The 21,503-nt window shown below is 41.3% G+C and overlaps 1 protein-coding gene across 1 annotated transcript in view; it reads left to right on the top strand.

The window, feature by feature from the left end:
* hpse2 (heparanase 2) overlaps window positions 1-21,503 on the top strand; it is a 42,984-nt gene that overhangs the window by 7,819 nt on the left and 13,662 nt on the right. Inside the window, exons 4-5 of the mRNA XM_086122288.1 lie at window positions 13,605-13,778; window positions 16,270-16,441. Coding sequence (XP_085978414.1) covers window positions 13,605-13,778; window positions 16,270-16,441 — 346 coding nt within the window. The remainder of the gene's footprint in view (window positions 1-13,604; window positions 13,779-16,269; window positions 16,442-21,503) is intronic.

Raw genomic sequence — 21,503 nt, forward strand, 5'->3', positions numbered from 1 at the left:
TATCGCGTGATGATTTGGGATTAGTCACCCCGGCATTTACATTCACTTAGTTTAGGAAAGGCAAGCCATGGGAGAGCCGTCGGACTGTAGACACGCAGTCAGGTGACAATTTGTATCATTTTAGCATGAAGAATAGCCTTTAGGGATGAAAACCATCAAAATGGACTGTTGCCAGGAAGAATGCTTACCACTAACAGCGCTGTTGGTTATTTGCATTATTATTCTGAGGTCTGCAGCTGCTTTTGTCGCTAATAAAATCGGAGGAATGCGTAAAACAAGCAAACATCGATGTGCATCTGGGAACATTTTCTGGTAAATTACTGTCTTTCAGCAGACAAGAGTCAGTATGAGAATATTCATCGAAAAATGTGCCCATTGTGGCCTCCTGTCTGATTGGCATGAATACATTTTGGCGAGCGGTGTCATGAAATAGTCCACCAGGAGTGAATTCACAAGACTACATGAGCCTGATCGGAGACATTAAAGCGCCCCCAAGCAAAGAGACTGCATTCGCGCTCCTCGACAGACAAAATGAGAAAAACAGAGCCATAAGGAGCCCCTTGGTATGTTGCCATTCCATCTTAATATTAAAAAAAAAAGTCCTCTTTGAAGCATTAACAAAAGTAAAATTTCTCAATATATTTCATGATTTGGGTTACATTCTACAGGGTTTATACCCTCATGAAAAATTTGGAAAGTTTTGGAAATTGAAAAAATTCAAATTGCATTTTTGAGGTCCTTAATAAAAGTAACCGTTTTGGCCAAGTTTTGGAAACATCACTGAAATATTGTGTATTATAATACCATATTTGTAATTCGTTAGTTCACATTAGCACAAAGCAAACAAGCGGAGCGTTCGCTGGCGCTCTCATCTGCTCGCGGTTCAACATGGATTTTGAAATGATTTATGTGGTTTGATTCAGAGTCTATGTTGTTTCAGATAGCCATGTGTTTTTACTCCCCCCCACCCCCTCTTTTCGTTTTGCTTAGTGTACCTGAGTAATTTTCAAAATGGGCTGACTGATGTGGGGGTTTTTTCAGTCTTGGACATTAAGTCAAAAATTAAACTATTGCTTAAAAAAAACTGTGTAAAAGCTTTGATTCTCAAATGGACATTCTCGAAGTAATCGGTGTGTATGTTTTGCGTGCTGCAGACCAAAGACAGGAGAATCGTAGGCAAAGACAACCTCTCAGATCGGGATAACCATTAAAAACTTTTATGCACCAAATATATGGCAGGTCCAGCGAGTACATTGGGTACCCAGGTTATCGGCTTTAAATATAAGAAGGATGTATTTGTTCGTTGAGTCATGAGTTGGCTTTATACTTTGGCAGATGTTAGTGAGCATCAAGCTCCTTTCTTTTTTTCTCTCATTCTGAGTCTGATCTCACATCCAAGGTATCATGTGACCGAAATGTTTACAGCCTTTAATCAGTCGTTAGGTTTAACCAAGCAACATACAGAGGACACCAGACACCAATACACCGTGTCTTGCTTTTTGAACTGACACAGAAGTGCATCCATCCAACGCTGTGGAAGCCAGATTGCTCAGAACGATTGGACTCAAGTGAGGAGGAACATGACAAGAATGACAATTAAGCTTTACTGACCGCGGGGGACTGAGCATCTGTAAGAGTTTTGGAAGTGAAGCTGCCTTGACACCAGTATGTGATTCACTCACTTTGTGCAATGTGTGGTATGTAAAAAATCTAATTGCACACAAAACACTTGATCTCCTTTTCGATTTCATATGTCGACTAAACGGGACACGCTGATGAATAGCTTTGACACTTGCTGCTTTACGTGCCCTTTCTATGACAGCAACAACAAAAAAAGTGGAATATTTTACATACTCTGGCAAATGCTTGTCCGCCTTTTCTGATCGGGGGGGTCCCCATGTCCACCACATGTCAGAAACCAACCAGAATGTTCTCGTTTTCTGGCAAGTTTAGGATGGTGGTTTTTACGTTTTTATTTTTTTTTAAATGTAATCTGAACAAATTGGAAATAACGTTCTGGGGATTGTGTTCATTCTTTATGGTTCCTGTATATTGGATATGATGTGAGTTTAGCATGTCGAGATGGTGATTACTTCATGTTTTGTTTACACTGTCCACATGGCCTGTACAGGTCCAGATGTTTGAAAGAATACCTACAGTGTGTGAAATCACAGAAGGGAACAATATCTAATTCCATGTGTTTGCAATATGCTCTGAGACAAGTGCCCAGCCACCTGCAAACAAATGCCATTTTAATGGCGTGATGCATGGGATGTTTGAAACCATTGTTTGTCCTGACACTCGAACTGCACATTTGTCATCCGAGAACATATTTTGTGTCAGATTGCTTGCTGCTCGAATGGATCGAGACCGTTTTCAATGAAGGATTTAGACATTTCCCCCACCCCCACAAGAATTTTGGCACTTCACGTTTGATGCGTCCAGATGTATTATGACAGTAAACTCCTTCGTTAGCAGAGATACACGCATTCTAGTATTTTAAATTTGTGAAATGTCCGAATGAGATGTGAGTGCATGTGTGGATTTTGGTCTGACTTTAAGATCTTTATAGGGGTGTTCACACGGCAACTTTTACTCTGATGTAGCACCGGGGCTGCCCCCCGCAGAGCGTTCACACATACAAAGTTATACCGGTGTAGCCCCTGAAAACAGCTTAAACTGGAGCAAACTTAACCCTGTTCAGGAGGTGGTTTAAAAATTTACTCCGGAGTAAATGCTAGTTTGCGGGGCAGCACTGATATAAAATGGGACATGTGAACGCTACAGGGGTAGCCTCGCTACGCGTGAGAAGAGTTGATTACATACGGGTATTGCATAACTTGCAACCTGGGTATTTTGCACTTCTTTCCTTTTTCTCTCTCATCCTTTTATGGTGTCTGATCGACCACAGCGTTGATTTGTCTGGAGAAGCATAAACCATGTTTTTTCGATATGTCACTTACAAGGTGGGGAAAAGGAAGTACACTTTATGCATGCGAATGTTTTATTTCCGTATTATTACTATCCTATTGCACAGCGGTAGAAACTGCCGTGTGAACGCAAGTGGGGCTGCACCGGAGTTAACACTCCTCTCTTTAGTAAGCAGCTTTATACGTGTGAACGCCACACAATATTTACACCGGTGTAAGATATATCGCAACAAAATACATCGATGCAGCACCGATGCAAATGTGTGCCGTGTGAACACCCCTTATGTTAAATTCTTTAGGTGAGAGATTGAATGTCCCTGTCCCTGAACCTACAGTATATCAATTTTATTGATGTTGTTTTTTTTCTTTTTTTACCCACCAATAACATTTTTCTCGAGTTAAGCAACGTGTTCACAAAGCACTGACTCATAATCGTGATGATTGGTGCATTTTTGTAATACATGATACGATCTAAATTGAATCATTTTGTATCACGAACATGATTTTAGTCTTCCTGCCAAAAATCCAAACCTACCGTCCCTTTAATTCCTGGTTAATCAATTGCTGAATTTATTCAGGAGCCTTCAATTTCTTTTTATTTATTTATTTTAAATCACATTTGGAATTAGGAATTTTGGTCCTGCCAAAACAAAGTCCATATATTTCAGTAAAATCCAGAAAATGTTGCTTGCACAAGAGTTTGGATTGTCTCTTGTCAGGCCACTAGTGTATTCTCCTCTTTAATCGTCTTGTCTTCACTCGGAACATATGGCTGGTTGGCTTGTTAGACCTTCTCAGAGGCCATCTATCACTCTGTGGTGTCCTGCTGGGTAAGAGATTCACAGCCAGCTTTCCACAAGTTAAACAAGGGAGGGGAAAATATAGAAGGGGAAGAAAATAAAATGGAGCAACGGCAAGGGAGTTGAGAAAAGATGCGTTCTGAAAAGAACATTGAAATATTAAGACAAATTGCACTGTCCTTTGTGAGGGAGATAGAGAATGTCAAATTTGTAAATTGCAATTTGCTACCCTCACGATCAAAAGCACATCCAAACTTTGGCCCGAACAATCTGTATTTTTTTTGATGGGATGGCTACTCTATTGGTTAAAAAAAATAAATAAATAAAAATCCAAAACATGTATTTAAAGCCTATGCTGTAACTGTATCAAAAATGTAAACCATGTGAAAATCGGTTGAGAAATGAGCAATTTGTGACTTATTTTCAAAGTCCATGCCGGACCTTTAATGAGAATATTGCCCTGACCAACGTTGGCCACTGAATCTTGGTCTCATTTTCTGATCTTTGGCGGGTACCATATAAAATTTAGATGGGGTGTCAAACTCATTTTTTTGTCGTGGGCCACTTCGGAGTTATGGCTTCCCTCAGAGGACCGATGCAAAATCTCAACATTATTTATTACCCACGACAATCTAACATTTTGGTACAGATTTCGGCAAAGATCATGAAAGTTGACCCACATGATTTGCTCTCGCGGGCCGCATAAAACGACTTGACGGGCCGGATCTGGCCCCCGGGCCTTGACTTTGACATCGAGATCTACATGCATAGCATGTCACAGCGAGCACAGAAACCAAACGAGCTGTTAGCACGCACAATCCTAGCACGGGTTTGAAGCAAACCAAACTTGATCTCATGACTGGCTTCAGGAGCAAAACTCTCATATCAACATCACTCAGAAAGTATGTAACTCTGGACCGTAGACCACTCTTGGTGGTAGAAGATGAAGGCGAATCAACTTTTCAATTGCCCTGGATGCTGCAAGGCGATGACGATCGAGCTTTGCTTTTTTTAACTCTACTTTTACCTTCATTGCTGCATACTACAATCGTGTTGACTTAATATTGGATTACAGTACAAATTGAGGTGAGCTTCACATTCTAACGCCATCCTTGTTTCTCGCCGCTGATATGAATCTAGTAGCTATCAGTTAGCTTTTGGCTAATAGAAGGCTCATCTTCTAACTTCCACCGGGAATGCGTGAGCATTGGAGCCTACCGGCGGAAAGATGCTGCATCTGCACTTGGCGTATTGTTGTCAAACAAACATTGCAATTATCTAGAAACTGTTTTTGCTCATTTTCAACTTTCGTTTCTGTAATCATGTCATGCAGGATTTTTGAAAATATCCGTAATAATCAGTATTACGGCCGCAATGAGACTCGGCCTTCAGTGATTTCCCTCACAAAATGCAGACAGTCCGTAACAGCTGGCAGCTCTGGTGCTGGATCAGCTGTGTTCCCGCCTCGTGCTGGCCCACTGAGTTTGATGGGACAGAATGAGAGATGCAATTATTTCATAATGCACGGGTAATGAGAGTGCCAAAATGTAACAAATATTTCCAGTTGAGATGTTTGAAAAGCATACTGGTGAATGAGAACAGTCAGAATATGTTTCTGTCTGAGTAGTTTTTTAAAATGTCAAAAGCTTAATGTTCATACCTGCAAAGAGATGAATTTAATCTTGGGTTTTTGGGTTATTAAAAACAAAGAGCAGATCGTGCTTTCGTATGAATCACCAGTGAAGTCGTTCGTTAGAAGAGTTATGAACGTTTACCGTCAGATGTGTTCCCAAATTGTTTTCTGCGACCTTTGCCAACGATTCTTTGTTGTCTTGCACATCTTTGGTCTTCAAGATGTCGAAGATATTTTTTTTCATTTTAGGAAAGGGACTTACTGAGAAATAATCATGTAACTATTGAGTGACGACGTCCTCATATGTTGAAAGGGCTCCGAAGGAACATGATCTGACAGTCTGTGAGATGAAACACCTTGAAATTTTATAACTCCATGAGAGTGTAATGTAATTCGCCTCAGTCAGAGGAGTGAAGAATAACATGGAAAAGGAGGGTGGGGGAAGAATTTTAATTTTCAGTGTTGCATTTTAACGACATGCCTTCCCGAAGGAAAGCTCCAAGACTGCTTGCAGTGGCCAAAGAAAGTGAAAGATGCAAGCAAATCCTTTCACTGTGAGTGGCTCAGGCTGACACCTCTAAGCAAGAGCAGATGTTAGACAAACTTCACTTGGCTTTGTCCGCTCCCCTGGCAAAGCAGACAAATATTCAATCTGGTGTAGCCAGAAATGCCCGGCCTGCAGCATAACCCATCTGGATCTACATCGATAGGCGTAGTTTTAAGTCCAAATACAAAGATGTACCAAAAGGAGAACACATCAACTCAGCCAAATCAACTCGTAACTGATGCTGCAGATGATTATATTGTCGTGCTAACATCTAACCCTTGTCTTCTTACTGATGAATATATCTCCGGTAGTTATTACAGTTTGTGATGGTGCCCTTTTATTCAAGTATTGCGCAGTACTGTATGTGCGAGGTTGTGTATCCAGAGGAATGTTGTCGAACAATAAATGCTTAGATTTAAAAAAAAAAAAATCCCTTAAATAAAACGGACCCGGGCTCTGTTCACAAAAATTGCAAACAACCTTTCACTTGTACTCTGAGTAAAATGAGACACCCTGTATCTCCCTTAGAATGTCCTCTTTCATAAGTGTACGAGTCTGGAATGGCTGTTTGGCAAATAGTTTTTTTTTTTTAAGACACTTTATACCGCCTATAAAAAGCAACATTTCTTCTGGTCCCTCGCTGGTGTTAATTGGCTACATATCTTATGCTATCTGTGAGGCAAGCTGTCGGGAAATGGATCCATGTTCCGCCGTGTTTTTTGTTACCAGCTAAATGAAAATGGGTCAGATGGTTGTGGTTTAAATGGACTTTGAGGTTTGCTGTGTTGGGACCATCTTCAAACAAAATGTGACAAATGCGCAGATGTTGGCGCTCAGCGGGTCCTCCGTATTCATCTGGCTTGAATCCAAAATGTTCTCACCTGCATGGTGGCTCATCAGGATTTGGAACTAATTGTTTTCATGCCATTCAACTTTCTGTAATTGTACAACTATGGCTGTAGGGGGAACACCTTGAACTGGTTGCCATGACCCAATGCTTATTTCCATAGCACAGTGGATATGCCCAGCAAATTTAACTGCAAGACTGCAATAAATCAAGTATACTCTATAACAGACTTCAGTTGCTGGCAGTATTTTCCCAAAACAAACATAACATCACACCATCACACTATTGTTATTTTGTCACATTACTATGTATCCAGCGCTATGTTTGGTACATTTTTTTCAGGAAATGTGTTGAAAAGGAGTCAGGAGTGCATGGAGGGATGTAAAACGCATTCATTGCTCATGTTCAATCAATCTTTATTTCCATATGTGTCAAAATACGAAACACGTTTCAAAATCTGAAATCCGTTGTGATGCAGCATAAATTCCGAATTATAAGGTGCTACTTTTTTCACATGATTTGAACCCTGTGGCTTAAGCAATGATGTGGCTAATTTATGAAATTTTGTGGGCTAACTAGCTTCACGTTGTCAATAAATTTAAGGCCAACGCCTAATTGAACCCTTTTGCTCTTTGTTTATCCCTAGGTTGTGCATGTTAACGAGAATGAAAGGTTGTCCCAATTCTCAGAGGGCTTACCTGTGTTGTTAAATCAGGAAGCTGTGACAGCTCAGAGATCTAGCCGATAAGCTAGTGAATGCTGACATGATGTTAGACCAAGCCCTGGCAAGTGACGTCACAACAACGAAGAAGAAAAAAAGTCCTGGATATGTGGCAGTCATGTCTTATGTTTACCAAGTGTGTCTGAGGTGAGATCATTGTGAAATAGCGCTGTGGTGAAAACGACTTGCTTTGGAAACTATTTCTTGCTCTCTGAGAAAGCCACGATCATATAAAACACAAACATCGGATATAACGTTTGCTTTGATTTACGGTTGGTTCCTTGTTCCTTACTTTTGAGCCATTTGACAAGGGCAATTTGACTGACACGTACATTGATGCACCTCACGCAAGTCACACAAGTATAAAATGTGCCATTCATCCATCCATTTGCCGAACCGCTTATTTTCACGAGGGTCGCGGTCGTGCTGGATAATTTTTCAAGCCGTCTTCGGGCAATAGGCAGGCACACATAGATGAATGACAACCAGTCACTCACACACACAACCACACCAATTTAGAGTGATCCATCAACCTACCGTGCATGTTTTTGGAATGTGGAAGGAAACCGAAATACCCAGAGAAAACCCAGCCGAGCATGTGGAGAACATCCAAAATCCACAGTAAGGCTGGAGCCGAGATTCGAATTCTTCACCTCTGCAATGTGAGGTCAGTGAGCTAACCACTTGATCACTGAGCATTTGCATAACAATTTGGAATGCGGTGTACTGATGAAGTCATTCAAGTCCATGATTAGCTGGTATTAAAGTTTATATCACCTCTACAGTGACCATTGCCTCTTTCAAGATTTCTGGCGTGGTGTTATGAAGTTGGCATTTGGCTTTTCAGCAATGGGTTTGTTAACTGTTTTGCTGAAGATCAGTTGTTTGGTTGATATGCAAGATTAAATACTTGTTATAAATTAACTAAACAATCCAAAAACTCTGAAGTAAAACTGAAGCTTTTCACTTGCAACTCACAACCCCTGTCCGGAACATATTGTGGAAAAAAAATTCAAATGGAGGGACCTAAGCTGTTTGCAGATAACATCCTTATCGTGTAATTTTATCATGAATCTTATCATGCATATTTCACCATTTGGAAGTCGGGAAACTCACCAGAAGAACATGATGAGCACATGGCTCCAGACTTTTATTTGGTCAGGTGTATGGTTGGCAAAAGTCCCAATCTCTGTCTTCAAGAACATCTGGCTCGAACATCCTTCAAAGTGCTGGGTTAAGTCCCAGTTTTGTCATCATGACATGCTAGAAAACTGGGACTTGGGAGCGAAGAGTTATGAGACGCTTGGTTGAAGCAGGTGCCCCCCGTAGTGTTCCCTCCAGCATTTGCCTGATGTTTGACAAGATTAACTGATATGCCCAGTCTGTTTCTATGAGTACAAAATGATTGAATACCCCTTAATATGTGAAAGGGTCTCCAGATTACTCATGTTAAATGTAGCAATAATTATGTGGAGGTAGCTTTTAGAATAAAGCGTGATGGACGTGCCTATGGTAGTTATTTTTTGAGAAAATAGAGAATCTGGCATAGCATATATTTGCTTTGCTGCCTTGTTTGGGATCTGGTCCTCATCACCTTCATCAGTCACACAGCCCGGGATCAAATGTAACATTTCTGAGCTCAGAATGGAGCAGATGTCCGCCAAACTGACGTTCTTGTAGCTATTGTTCCGCTATTTGAACATGGTTAATTTTGAAGCATTTGTGAGGAAGTTCACTAAAATAGTCCTCCTTTGGATTGGTATTGAATCAATTTAACTGCGTTCTCAAGCAGGTGTCTCATTAAAAAGTACTGCCATGTTTATTTAGGTCCAAGCTCTTTGATGGTCAGGACTAGACACACCCCCAATCCCTGCAATTTGAGTGCAATCAGTGCTCAATTATACCATCACCAGAGGTGTGTTCTTTAAGCAAGCAAAAATATTTAAAAAATTATTTTCATCTGAACACTCGATGATGCGCTAAAATTTTGAGTAAGCTATCTGATTACCAAAAATATTCGATAGCTGCAGCCTTAATACTTATTGTATGTTGGACAGCAGTTGTTGGCATAAATCACACTGCCTATTTGGAATGTTGTATCAAATTCCCTATTTTTGATTGTTTCATTCTGTTAAGCAGGCGCGCAGAGTGCGGCATCAACAAGTTATTTGTTGTCCTTTTTCGAAACTAGCCACACAATGTGGTCAGTATAAAGGCTTATTCTTTTAGTTGGGAACAAAACCACAAACTTCCTGTTCCACCAGCAAGTGATTCTCATCCGACATGAGTTCAAATCACTAAAAGGCAACTCATTTTAGATTTTCCAAGTCTCTGTGTTTGATTTAAATGTCAAGGACAGTGTATGTTAACATACCACATTGTTTAGGTCATACGTCCTGCATCGTCTCATGCTGGGCACACAGATGAGCTACAAACTCTCGTATGGTCACTGCAAATTAACAAATCAAGATTGTTTTTTTTTTCTTGCTCTGAATCTCTTAAAACCCCCCACTCACACTAGATCCCCTTTACAAAAAAATGAAAAACATGTGCTTTCCTCATATCTTGTACTCACCTAATATACAGAGGTAGTTTGACCTAATTGGTTTGACTGGAATGGAGCCTTGCTGTATGAAGGAAGCCTGCACGCTGTTGGCAATATGCTTTTGGAGTCATATGGAGCTATATTGGAAGCACATTTTGCCCTCTGTGCTACTCTTAACACACAGTGTCAAGTTAATATAATGTGATAGACTGCATCGACTAGCTTTGGATGTTATTGTCGGATATTTTGTGTTTTTTGTTATTGTAAAGTGTCCTTGGGTGTCTTGAAAGGCGCTTATAAATAAAATCTATTATTATTATTATTTGGCCATAGTTGATGAACCATCACATTGTATTGTAATTGATAATGTGTTAAATTATTGGGTATTTGTCATGACATTGTCATTTTTGATCGAAACAATTTGACTTTTTCCAACTGTATGACATTTCACCATGTCGGGTGTCACAAAAGCTATATTTCAAATCCAAACCACAATCTATAAGTTTTCCCCTTTGAAGTTATCCCCTTGGAGTCCCAACGCCTTTTTCTAGTTTCCTCTGCCATGCCTTCAGATACTCCTCAAAAGGTTCTTCCAGGATCCTCCACAGTTCCATTGCTATGGCCATCTTGATGTTGCCCATATTCTCAAAATGAGTTGCCTTGAACTTGGGTGAGTAGCGAGTTGCTACAGCATGGCCGTGTTCTTCTCGGCCGTGAACTGTCTGATGCTCAGTGTATTGTGAGCAGGCGCATTGTCATGGTGAAGTAGCCACAGCTGTCCAGCCATAGCCCTCACCTCCTCTCGCATACTGAACATGGCAAACACCACAGCGACACATTGTTTCAGCTGGCAGCGGGGGGCTTCGCAGCCTCAGCGGGTCTGCGAGTCTTATTTTGAATGTTTTCTCGATCTGGTCAGGTGGGGGATTTTTGGACACGTTACAAGGAAGTAGTGACAGCTCAGACGAAGGCTGAAGTGACAGCCGAAACTGTCAGCTAGTTAAGGGTTTTCTTCTTCACTAAAAAAAGACCATTAAAAGAAACCTTAAATCCTACTTTGCTGTTTTACACCTTTCTTGGGAGTTCTGGTCCCCATTAAACATGAAAAATGAGGGATTACTGTATTTCTTTGCTGTCTAGATTTGCTGAAGTTTTCTGTTGCTCAGATTAATGGCACAGATGTGCACTTTTCGAAGGTGTTTCAAGTAATTTTTCAGGTCGGTGGTCGTCACTCGCATTCCGCCACCCGGAAGTACTCTGGTGCCCATTGTTTACAACCATTTTGAAATGTTCTATTGCACCCATTCACCAATTATTAACAGGAGAAAAAGAATTAAAACAAGTTTAACTTAGTGGTTGTGCCCCTGACTGCATGTTTCTGGAGTATCCTTCTTCCGATTGGACTTTAAAAGCGGGCCGCAACACGGCTCAAGTCTACTTTCTTTCTGTTTCTACTTGGGACCATTTTACGGTGCAAGTTCAATGTGACACCATATGAGCCCCCCCCCCCCCCCCCCCCCACTCCCTTCTTTCTTTGACAATTTTTTATGGGAAGGATGGTTCATGTGTGTGACATTGAATAATGCATGGTTTATTATAATGGCAGTGTGTGTGCATGAATGTTTGCTTCTGTTAAGGCCAATGCCTTGCCTCAGCGTTTGAACATATTTTCAGAGGTGTCGAAATGAAGTCTAACATTGACTGCTATAGCTGTATTCTCTGTTCACACGACTGGACTTTCTATGAGTTAGACAGCATGACATGATCCAGACTGTGGTCTCTCCACCGCAAACCAAGGCATGCCACACACATGCACACATCACATATCCAGCTTTCTGTGTTTGTCCTCCTTCTTCAGGCCTTCACCGATTGTTCGAAAACTTTACCAAGTGAGAGCATCACATGATCTCAGACAGGCCTTTATTATGTGACAGGAATGTGCAAGAATAGTTTGTGCAGAGATTTCAAAGAAATGAATGATTAATGATGTTGCTGAATGTAATTGAGTCTCATTTGTTACTCCCACCATAAGACATGGCAGTTTTATTTAGCTGCATTAAGTGCTTGTGTCTGTGTTTGTGCAAGACTTCATCATTTGTATCACTTCTTTCTCAAAGAAAATATCACTGAGTCTGAGAAGTATTGATCAACTTTCTCAGCTTAGTAACTCACATACATTGCTGTACATGTGCGGCATGGCCATGCACGTACACACAAACTTACTCTTGTCTGACCAAGAACACATTTGTGGCTTGAGGCTTCTCAAGTGTGTGCTTGTGAGCTCTTTCATGTTGGCCCCAAGTGAGGGTGGAGTGCTCCAGCATTGTTTTCTGCAAGGGACCAAATGATGCCCTGCTCTTGGCAGGCGACAAATGAGAGCTCCACTTCAGTGGCCAGTAACACTATCCCTTGTCTTCGGGCTAGTAGCTGTGCTCAGCCCAAACAGAAACTATAGCAAATGCAAACCAAGGATTAATGGCCATTAAAATAGGTAGCTTGTTCCCAGGGAATCAAGCTAGTGTCTGTCCCATATATTTATATTGTGTGTCAACTCCTCACAGTCTTAGAGAAGTCCAGTGTGAATTTTGAACACTTAGATATAAGTCCAGAAATTTTTGTACAGTGACTTTTTTTTATGATTTTATAAGAATAAAGGCTTTTTAACAGTGCACACGCTTTTCTTGGTGTTCATTACAGTGAACAAGGACTTAAGTGCCCCGGTGCAAGTGTGCCCATATTTGGTGGCACTTGTGTAGCAGCCAGCCAGTAAGTAAAAGGGATGCTTTTCCCGCCGTTTAATGATGGATAAAATATTATAACAGAAGCGCATGTTTTGAATTTTTTTGGGCTTTTCTGTATCACTTATTCAAACTTATTTTCACACTGTTTGGCAGTTAAAATGTCACTATTGTTTTTCTTCATGGAGGGGAAAAATGTTTTGCAATTGGAAATCAGAGGGAAACAGACTGTGTTTGTCATTAGGCATTTGCTGTAGTTCTAAATTCTACTTGTGCTCAGTAAGTTATGCATGTGCACTTGAACATTAAAAGTGAAGATTTGTGATTCATGTTCCAAAGAGTGAGGATTGGTGATTCACGTTCTAAAGACTATTTTCACACAAGCAGCAGCATTTAAAAGATCCCTGGCAGCCCAATGTGCTATGCTTTTGTCTTCATTCCACAATTTGGCAAGTTCAGCTGGTGTGGAACCCTCTGTCGAAGGCAACATGTAATCAGAAACAGACTAGTCAAGAGAGTGGGTCATAAGCCAAGGTAATATTTATATTATTGTTACAACTCAAGCAGATCACATTTCAAAACAAGAATAAGTAACCGCCCTGTATCACACATTGAGCACACTCATTTTGCACTATCATCATACACTGCCAGCAAGCTAGTGTACATAATCTGCAGTGGGGAAAAACACTTCTGGCAACATCATTGGGAAGGAAGTGATATTTTCATGTCAACACATTTGCATGCACAAGGATTGCAAAACCAGGCACGCCACAAATGTTGATGTTATTACAATGGATACGTAAAAAGAATCAAAGTTACAACTGCTTTGTGGGTATCTCCCAGCCAGATCTTTAGACAAATTATACAACTTTGCCGACTGTGCTGGTCTGCACCTCATCCTGGGCCTCAACGCACTGCACAGAAACCCTGACAACTCCTGGAACACCTCGTCCACGCTCACCCTCCTCAAGTACAGCGCTGGCAAGAAATACAACATCTCCTGGGAGTTGGGCAACGGTCAGTACATTGGTCAGGGAGTATGACTTGGTACCCTTGTTTTTCCACATTGGCCATTTTAGAATCAGGATTGAAGAGTGGTCTGCCTTCAGGTTACAGTCTGTCCTGAAGGCGTGAGTTCAAATCCCACTTCTGATAATGACTTGTGCAAATGTAGCCATTGTGGGACCAATACAAATTATTTTAAATGCCATATTTTCAAAAAGATTATTGTAAGCAGGGGTGCATACAAGCAGTGTGCAGGAACGATAATGGCGATGGGCGGTCTCTGCGGCACAACTTTGATGGTCGGTCATAGGATGTCTTTACGTGACTGTGGAACATGGTGGAAAAAAAATTGGACACTGGACCACTGCCCTAAAGTACTGTACTAAATCAGATAGCTGATCCCAGCGTCAAGGGTGGGCAATCTTTTGAAGGAGCCCTGCGAAAAGCTGAAATGGTTGCCGAGAGCCACATCAACATGCTAATTCCAATTGTCTTGTCACGGTGATTGACTGGTTAGGACATCCGCCTCATAGTGCAGGGATGCAAGGTATGAATCCGGCTCTGGCCTTGCTGTGTGGAGTTTACATGTTCTCCCCGTGCCTGTGTCTGTTTTCTCCGGATACTCCAGTTTCTCTCTCTCTCTCACACACACACACAAAAACACATTTTTTCTTCTAGATTTTAAATGTATGCTAACATTACAAGCGAAAACCACCACGCGCTGTTTTTAGGACTTCCAAATCATTACCAGAGCAAATGACTCCCTTACCTCTACTGTACAGGATTTTTTGGTTTGTTTGTTTATTTTTTGGGCTGAACTCTCTTGCCGCTGCTCTGTTTCCGTGTTCAACTACGTAACCGATTGCCTTAAGTTTGAACTCTGCATTGTCAACATGCCTCGAACAAGGAGCCATTTTGGGGTTGAAATATTATAGTAATGACGATACACAAGACGCATCAGATTTTAAGGCACGCTGTGAGCTTTTAAGAAAATGGAAGGCTTTTAGGCGCGCCTTTTAGTGCGGAAAATACGGTACTATTATTTAAATAAGACACTTTTCATTAACTATTTGAAGTATCATGAACAATACTTTCTACGGAGAACTGTCCAATGATAAACAGCACATCGGCTACTCATTTGCCCTCCAGACATTTTTCTGCAAGAGAGACATGGAGGCTATTGAGATTACTATTTACGACTGGGAAAATCTTGCGGCTGACTGTTGTGGGTAGAGAACCACCCTGACTAAACAATTGATTGTTATTTTTTGCAAAGGCATTGTCCAGATCTTGCTTTGTGTCCTGTTTGATTTTGCAGTGCTGTCAATTCACAAATATTTCCTGTCCTGGCCTACACATGGCTTGTTGGAGAGAAGGATTTATTTTAAATCATTGCTTTCAGCCTCTTTCTTTTTTTTAAACAATCTTTCACAAGTATTGGGGGGGGGGGTTGTTTGTTTTGCTTTGTTTTTTCATTATCTGATTTGGAAATCCTGTGTCAATTTCAGTATTTCTTTTTTCTGTTTTCTTTCTTTTTTTTTTTAAGGCAAAATGATTGAAAGGATTTTTAAACATGTTAGTCCAGTATTTCAGGGGTTAATTGTAAGTGCACATGAGGAATGTGGAAGACCCGCGAGTCCTCATCTGTGCTCTGCACATAAGGAGAGGAACTGAAGCACACTCAAACCGCTGTCTTAAAGCATAAAACGAAATGAAATGTAATCTAAAAAGTTGACACTTAACACACACATACAGTATAACATGGCTGCTACCCAATTGGCGGCTACCACAAAAATACTGGAGCTGTCTACATTTTCACCCGCTATGAATGACGCCGCGTATTTCAAGAGTAACTTCTGTGTGATTGCCTTCATCTTTATTTTGACCAATTCCATGTCCCAAAAAGGAATACAGTAAAGGCGAAACACACCCGTGACAATCTCACCACCTGCATTATGACAGGTCAGTGTTGAACATTTGTGTGACATTTAAGCCATATTTTTTCTTCTACTTGATTTACATCTGCCACACAGCTCCCGCTTGGACCTTTTATGTTATCCTCGGTGGTTGACTGAAGACCGTGCAGAATGCGTTGATTTGACCATGTCAAATCTTTGCGTGAAGACGTGTACCATGGCGAAAGAAGCTGTTTAAAATAGTTTGTGCAGATGCAGTGAACATTTATGGAGGGGAATTGCAAAGGCTGTTGCTCCTAAAACTGTCTGGACCGAACCTCGTAAACAACAGATACATACGTAGACACACAATGATAATGCTCTTTATAGGATTATTTCATCAACGTTTGAACATGTTTTGTCTCCTTTGTTTTGGGTCAAACCAATGCACTCATTCCATTTCTTTTTTTTCTTTCATGACATTGAGGTTCATCTAGCCACTTGTAATGAGTTTCTCGTCATGTTTTTGCTGGCTGCTCTCAAAGAAACTAGAATGCAAGAACAATATTCTACACTCTTTGTGTTAACTGTGCCTGTTTTTCTCCCAGAACCCAATGCCTACCGCAGCATGGTGGGCCGCGCCATCAACAGCACCCAGCTGGCTCAGGACTACACCCAGCTGCGGACCCTGCTGCAATCTGTGCGCTACTATAACCGAGCTCACCTTTATGGCCCAAATGCCGGAAGACCCCGGAGGAATGCCATTCTACTTCTGGACGGGTCAGTCAAGATTACACACACTACAGAAGCTTCATTGGTCTTGAGACATATACACGCGCAGTCACACGTGTTTATGTCTTTGTGGATGGCCCGTTTGAGCGTCTCAGCCCAAGTTATATCATGTCAGCCTAAACGAGGTGTCACCTGATTTACAGCGTGTCGGCACAACGTCTCACCTTTAGAGCTGCAGGATTATCTAACAGTGCTTGTTTATTAATTCACACTACGGTGGCTGTTCAGTATCATACATTTTTACTTAAGAGAGGGAAGGAAATAAGGCAAACTAGACTGCTTACTTTACTGAACAGTTTTACTCTGGATGATACCATAACTTTGAAAAATGTCGTTTTTCTTTAACAAGGTTCTCAAAACATTCGATTTGTTAATCTCCTGTCAGATTTGATCATATTGACAAGCTTTCTTGTTTCCAAATCTGTGAACCGATATTTTGGCACAAGTATCATAACATATACCACACATGAGACGGTGGTTTGAATAATGAAAAAATAATCATTTTAAATTGCTTGTGTGGTCGGAACTGCTAAAGGATTAAGATCCAGAATGTTAATGTTTTCAAAGATTTCTTTTTTAAAATAGACATTTGGAAAAGCTTTCTATTCAACAATGACAGTATTATTAAATCCACCCATCTGCTTTGCACTGATTATCCTGGATGAGGCATCGGTCGTTGAACAGAGAAAACATAAATCAAGGCTAGAGCCAAAAACGGAACGAGAGTAATAAGAGAGTGTCTAGACCAGGGGTGCCCAAACTTTTTGGACCGAAGATCTACTTTTCGATCAACTAACCTCCCGGGATCTACCCTTACCGGCGCGCGCACACACACACACACACACACACGCCATGATGAGAAACAGCCTGAAACTGAGGCATGCTTTTGCAGCCTGTTAACTATCGTAGCTCACACGTACCGTTTTAAAGTGCTTCCCTGGGCCCTCCTAGATTCCTATTCTTTGCCCATGCCCTCGGTAAATTGTACACGAAGCAAACTCTGAATGAGAATAATGACGATAAAAGATGGAACGTAACAGCTCTGATCACACGCTGCAATTGCAGACTGATGAGCGCTAACAACTTCCGGTGACGTAATCACGCGCCACCGTAAATTCAAGATTTACCTGCTTTATTATTATTTTTTTGGTGAAAATGAGACTGATAGGATGATTAGGGTGGAGCCTACATTAACACAAAAAATATATTACTAACATGTACAAAGACACACAAATGTTTGTTTGTTTTTTTTCTCCTCGACAATCCTCGGATCTACTTGGGACCCGTCTTGGATCTACCGGTAGATCAGGATCGACGTAATGGGCACCCCTGGTCTAGACTCTAGACAAAATGCTCATGAACAATGACTTGAGCAAGGCGAAATTATCCAACAGCTTGACGTGGGTCCACAAGCTCCTGCAAGAGTCTCAATAATTGTGATGCCAGACAGGTGTGCAGCAGGAAAACCGGGGAACACCTCTGCCACCTGCTGTGCACTAAGAGAACATGATCATGACAAAAATGTTGCTATACTCCTGTCAAATGTAATTCTATTATCAAACTTTGTTTTTTCAAAGTCCATTGAAAGCATTGACATTAAAAAAGAGGTTCAAGCGTTGCCCATGATTAATGAATCAAAGAAAAACATTTTGAAATGTGAGTCAGGTTTCAAGACAAAAATATTAAGAATGTAGTGCCATCGTGCTGGGATTAAAATTCAAATGACATTAAAAGCACATTGGCGAGGCTGTTATGGTCAACAGAGTGCCTGTCCCCTGTAGTGTGGTTGGATGGAAAGATGTCCCAGCTGCAACCAGTCACATTTATGCGAGTTTTCTAACGACCAAATAAGTGCAGTGGAAGCATTGGCCTGTTATCGCTTCAACTCGCACTGTTAAATAAACAATTGGAACAACGCAATAGAGCCCATAAAGTTCAACGGCATGGGTAAAGCCGTAATAAAATCATGCTTGCAGATAAACACAGGAAGAGTTTGTCTGTGCATATCTCAGCCTGAATCTGCCTCTTCTCTGCCGCCACCCGCATTTTGACAGGTATTTGGAAGGGACGAATTTGATACAAGCCTCCCTTCGCTCAAGCGACTTAGATCAACAAGGACATTAAGAGCAGCAGCTGTTTGTTTCTGACAGGTTTGATTTACTCGCAAATAAAAAGCTGTGTGTTTGAGCGACTGGTGAGCGGTTGGCGATAGGAAGGATGTGGATGATAAATGCGAGAACCGGAGGAGGAGTCCGAGAGCGAAGAAGGCTGGGGTGTCTTTATGTCATGTGTGTCAAGTTTAACAACGAGGTGATTCTTGTGTGTTTGACACTCTTACGAGGGCTGTTCTGGTGTCGGAAAGCTAACGTTGATTTAGACTGGGAGCTGCTAACTATCCAAATAGCCGAACTGGACAGACTAAACAAGCCAGCGCGGCGAAGGTTGTGTGTGTCTGATGTTTAGAAATACACATTCAAGCCTGTCTGACAAGCTATTACGCCCCAAATATGGAACCATTAGTGTTTGGTACAAGGTGACTGTGAATGCTCACAGTGAAACACTCCAAGTGTACAACAATGGAGGGACCCTTTGGAGTTTTGAATTTCATTATCGTACCGCCAACAAGTGGAGCAGCTGGAGCTCTGGTGCAGCCGACACAACCTCGGGCTGAACACGCTCAATACTGTAGAGATGATCGTGGACTTCAGGAAACATTCTTCTTCACAGTTGCCCTTCACACTATCCAACTGCCCTGTGTCAACCGTCGAGACCTTCAAGTTCCTGGGAATCACAGTCTCCCAGGACATGAAGTGGGAAGTCAACACCATCTCCATCCTGAAAAGGGCCCGGCAGAGGATGTACTTCCTGAGGCTGCTGAGGAAGCATGGCCTGCCACAGGAGGTGCTACGACAGTTCTACACGGCAGTCATCGAATCAATCCTGTGTTCTTCCATCACGGTTTGGTTTGGGGCCGCCACAAAAAAGGACAAAATCCGACTTCAACGGACAGTTAGGACGGCGGAAAAAATCATTGGCACCGCCCTCCCCACTCTTGAGGACTTGCACACTGCAAGAATCAAGACAAGGGCACGGAAAATCCTCCTGGATCCCCCGCACCCTGCCCACCACCTTTTCCAGCTACTCCCCTCAGGCAGACGCTACAGATCCATGCGCACCAAATCCAGTAGACACTTAAACAGCTTCTTCCCTCTAGCCATTAACTCCTTAAACAGTCACTGACGTAGTCACTCTTCTTGTACTACAAATACTGCTACTGGTTACTCTAAAATGGTTCAATGATTTGTTGTTTACGATGATACTAATGCAGCGTGTTATACCGGAGACAAATTCCTTGTGTGTTCTACATACTTGGCCAATAAAGATGATTCTGATTCTGATTTGGGCTCAATGTTTTGGGGCTTTTCATAGATCATTAAATTTTTTAAGCACATTGGTACTAGGCCATTTTGCTTTGATCTTAACTTGTGAGCAATCCAGGTTGTTGCCTGCCTTTGATCCAAAGTCATTTAGGTTGAGCAGTAGTGGAAATGGATGAATAGCATTATTTTCAACCAATCTTTGTTTTTCTTCTAACCATAGTATATTTTGTATAATGATGCAAATACAGTGGAACTTTTACTTATGATCTTATTTGATTCCGTGAGCCTGTTTGTAACTTGAAATATTTATAAATCGAGGTAATATTTCCCGTTGAGATGAATGGCAATGCAATTAATCCGTTCCAGGCCTCAAATTAAGTTATATTTACCTTTTTTTTCTTAAACGGTGTGTGGTTTGATCAAATTTCTTGTGATCATTCTTTTAATAATTGTTATATGGTCTCGCTTACCATATCACCAAAAAATGCTTTTTCTCATTTGTCTTGTCTAATACAAATTTAAACAACAGCACATATGTAGCCTGGTTACAAAACGTGAGAGGAAGAGCACAGATCCTTCTGCATCTGTACGACAAGCGAATCCCATAACACTCGTTTTGGCAGTTTCCCTTTTGTTAAGGGCCATTCAGACTGTTTTGCGCTTTATTTATGTCCTCGGGAAAAGTTCAACCTGCCTGACATCAGGGGACCACCTTCCACATTCATTCAACGCAGCTGCTTCTGGCATCTTTGATTGAGTGAATGAATGTATTGTAAGCAGGTTGAACTACCTCGCAACATGTGGGGACGGCTACCTGTTCTTTTAATGAAAAATGACGCTACATTATAGTATATAACATACACACTTTAAATAGATCTGTGATTGGCTGGCAAGCAGTGCAGGATGTTATATTGCCTGAAGACTGCTGGGATAGGCTCCAGTATGCCACCAACCCTCGTTAGGATAAGTGGATTAGAAAATGGATAGATGGACTTTAAATATGTTTTTGGGACGAAAATAAAATAATTTTCGGACGTCACAAATACAGCAGCGATTTGTGATTGGATGATCATGAATTGCAGAACCTCCGCCTATATATGCAACAGCTTCCGCCCTCAGCGGCGGAGGGATATGGCTAGTTTTCAGATCACAGTGTTATGCACGTTGTCAAGGATGGTTACGCATTGCAAGAATTAAAACATGGATCCATTCGCTTGTCCGTGCCAAAGTCCATTCGTATATCGAAAATAGTACATAAATAGTGGTAATTGTATGTAAAAATGAGGATTCGCAACTCGATTTTCCACTGTACAGGCCCAGAATAACAGACCAACTAAAAAGACATTAGGGAGTACTGTGTGACCGCATACTGTATCTACAATTTTCTCTTGTTTCATTTATTAACTAACTGTGCCGATGATAACACTGCTTGATATCTCTATTGTTGTGAGCATTAAACCTTAAATAACCTAAAATAAATACCATCTAAATGGTGGCAGCCCCACCTTGTATACATATATCAGTACAAAAAAAAAAGCCACTCTGTTCTGTTTCCATTTGTAGAAAAGCTCCTGGAAGCAATTGAATGTTTTAAAGGATCCTCAACCGCAAATGGCCCTATTAGGTGTTCTTCCACCTTTTAGGTTGGGGAACTTCATTGCGCTTGCATA

The sequence above is a fragment of the Hippocampus guttulatus genome, chromosome 10 (genome assembly GCF_054856545.1).
Source record: "Hippocampus guttulatus isolate MCC_2025c chromosome 10, RoL_Hgut_1.0, whole genome shotgun sequence".
Taxonomy (NCBI): domain Eukaryota; kingdom Metazoa; phylum Chordata; class Actinopteri; order Syngnathiformes; family Syngnathidae; genus Hippocampus; species Hippocampus guttulatus.